Source organism: Castanea sativa, chromosome 11, assembly GCF_040712315.1.
Source record: "Castanea sativa cultivar Marrone di Chiusa Pesio chromosome 11, ASM4071231v1".
Classification (NCBI taxonomy): Eukaryota; Viridiplantae; Streptophyta; class Magnoliopsida; order Fagales; family Fagaceae; genus Castanea; species Castanea sativa.
Window position 1 is genome coordinate 43,107,683 of NC_134023.1, and position 2,593 is coordinate 43,110,275.

The following is a 2,593-nucleotide window of genomic DNA, read 5'->3' on the forward strand; positions in this document are numbered from 1 at the left end:
ACTTTAAAACACAATTAGCAGTAAAGCATCATTAACATTGTGCAGCCCAACAATCCAAGTCAGACAATGTTATCAAAAGGCAGCACAAGCCTCATGACCCTCATTCTTCATCTGAAAGATAGGGTCTAGTCCAAGTTAGACAATGTTATCAATAGGCAGCATGAGCAAAAACTTCAACATAAAAAAATATATAGGACACATAAATATTAGTATATGATGAAAATAGCTTCAGAATATAACACTGCATATGCCGCATCAAGTTCAAGTGCTGAGTTGTTGGATACTTGGATCCACAAACCAAAGAACCGATTTTACATAGAATTCAATTATATAAATTTTAAATGAATTCAATTAAATTTATTTCTCTCATTCAACAGAATCATATGGGTTTGATTTTGAAACCAAACAAGCAAATGGAATTTTTTTTTTTGAAACAACCCTTTTTTAACTCTAGGAGAAATTAACTTTAGAAAATTCCATTATGCCCTCTTTCTAAAGGGTAAAACAAAGTCCAAAATCACATGCTCACATTTAAAATACTACTAAAAGCTTCAATCAGCTGTACAATGGAATAAACAGAAAAACCTTCACTTTTTGCATCAAAAGCATCGTTATCATTGTGCATATGAAAGAGGGTATATTTCAAGTTAGACAATGTTATCAATAGGCAGCATAAGCTGATGAGCACTGAGTAACAACAACTTCAGCACAACTTCAGCATCAAAAGTAAAGAGCAAAAATTCACTTTTATAGATTTCAAATGAATTACTTATCAAAAAAAAAAAAAAAGAGTTTCAAATGAATTGACCTTCAGAAACAAAAGAGCAGCACAGGAACAATCAAACCTACACGCATCTGAGATGACATTAGGAAGATTGAGCTTATTACAACAAAGGGCATTTCTAATACTAACTGCCAGCTTTGCAGTAGCAGCAGCATTACATGCTGTACTAAGTACTAACCCAGCAGAATCTACAACTAGGAATTAACTTTCTAAGATGTTAACAATCGTACTTTGGATAGCCCAACCAGCTTGAGCCCCATTTGAATCAAGACAATCAAAACAGGCTTTTGCATCCCCTTCAATTCATTTCACTCGTGCAACGGAATCCTATTGACTTTGATTTTGAAACCAAACATGCAAATGGAATTCTATCAACCATCTTTTCCATTATACCCTTTTCCAAAGAGTAAAACCCAAGTCCAAAATCACATCCACACATCTAAAATACTAGAAAAAAAAAATAGGACAAGCAAATCCAAGCACTTGCTTCAATTAACTCTACAAAGCAATAAACCCCAAAGCCTTCACTACCTCTTCACATCAAAATCACCCTCGCCATCCTTACAAAAACTTCAACAACAACAACGCATAGTAATCCAATCTCCCCCACCTCATAATCAATATTTACACAATTCAATTTGATTCTTATTAACATCAAATCCGATGTGGTACTAAAATTCCAAACAGCATCCATTCCAGAGACAGTCCATATCCATTTCAAAAACAGAAATCCCAAGTGAGAAATCAACATTAACAAAACATAATAAGGCTTTTAATTCTAAAAAACATCCAAATAAATTTTATTTTCAATCTATACAAAACCCAAAACTTAAAACAACCCTTCCAAAATCATCACTTTCCAATCACCCTCATATAACCTTCAACGACAACAATAACAACACATATAACAATCCAAACATTCCCACCTTATAAACAATAACAGTTACACAATTTAATTCTTATCAGCATCAAATTCAGTATACTACTAAAAAATTTCCAATGACCACATTTCTTTTGATTCCATGTCAACAACAACAACTCATATCCATTTCAAAAAAAAACAAAAATCCCATCTGAGAAATCAACATAAAAGGGTATTTCAATTCCAAAAACACCCCAAAAAAATTTTATTTTTCAATCTACCAGAACTTAACCCAAAACTTTCAACATTTTTTTTGAGTCTACCAAGAAGCTTTCTTAATGCCAGCAAGAGCACCTTTTGAAGCGAGTTCACGAAACACGATACGAGACATACGGAAGACCTGGTACACACCGCGAGATCGGCCAGTGAAGATGCACCGGTTCCTGAGGCGAGTGAAGGAGCTGTTTCGAGGCAACTTGGCTAGCTTGTACTGTTGTTGTTCTCTCAACTCCGGTGGAAGCTCTGGGTCTCTGAGGAAAGCCTTGAACAGGTTGCGCTTCAGTTCGAACTGCTTAGCCAGTTGACGGCGCTGGTTGTCGTGGATGTTGCGGTTCTCTCTGCGGACCTCCATTGCTATCAGATGCGTTTCTCTTCTCACGTTTCAGTAGAAGTAGAGCGAAATGTAAATGGGTTTTTTGGACTTCGGCTTATTGTTAATGGGCCTTCTTCTCTTTTGTCATTTTTCTTGGGCCCATTTTCGGCCGGTACACGTTCAATAGCCAAAAAAAAAAAAAAAAAAGATGAAGATGACGATGACGATGAGAACAAAAATTAAAAGATGAGATGTGTGTCAAGAAATTTACAGACTCGAAGAGAAATCGTTGGAGATGAACAATGCTGAGAGATGGAGGAGATAAGACTTAAGAGAGACAAAAGGTTGAGTGAGA

At 35.8% G+C, this 2,593-nt stretch overlaps 1 protein-coding gene across 1 annotated transcript; it reads right to left on the minus strand.

Moving 5' to 3' along the window:
* Nucleotides 1-1,727: 1,727 nt before the first annotated feature.
* LOC142614976 (small ribosomal subunit protein uS14m) lies at nt 1,728-2,340 on the minus strand. Its single transcript, XM_075787625.1, has one exon. It carries the CDS (start codon nt 2,275-2,277, stop codon nt 1,966-1,968), a length of 312 nt encoding a protein of 103 aa, XP_075643740.1. The 5' UTR covers nt 2,278-2,340; the 3' UTR covers nt 1,728-1,965.
* Nucleotides 2,341-2,593: the final 253 nt, after the last annotated feature.

Bases quoted from the DNA above. Each gene is read 5' to 3' on its own strand.
- LOC142614976 (XM_075787625.1), bottom strand. From the start codon at position 2,277: ATGGAGGTCCGCAGAGAGAACCGCAACATCCACGACAACCAGCGCCGT.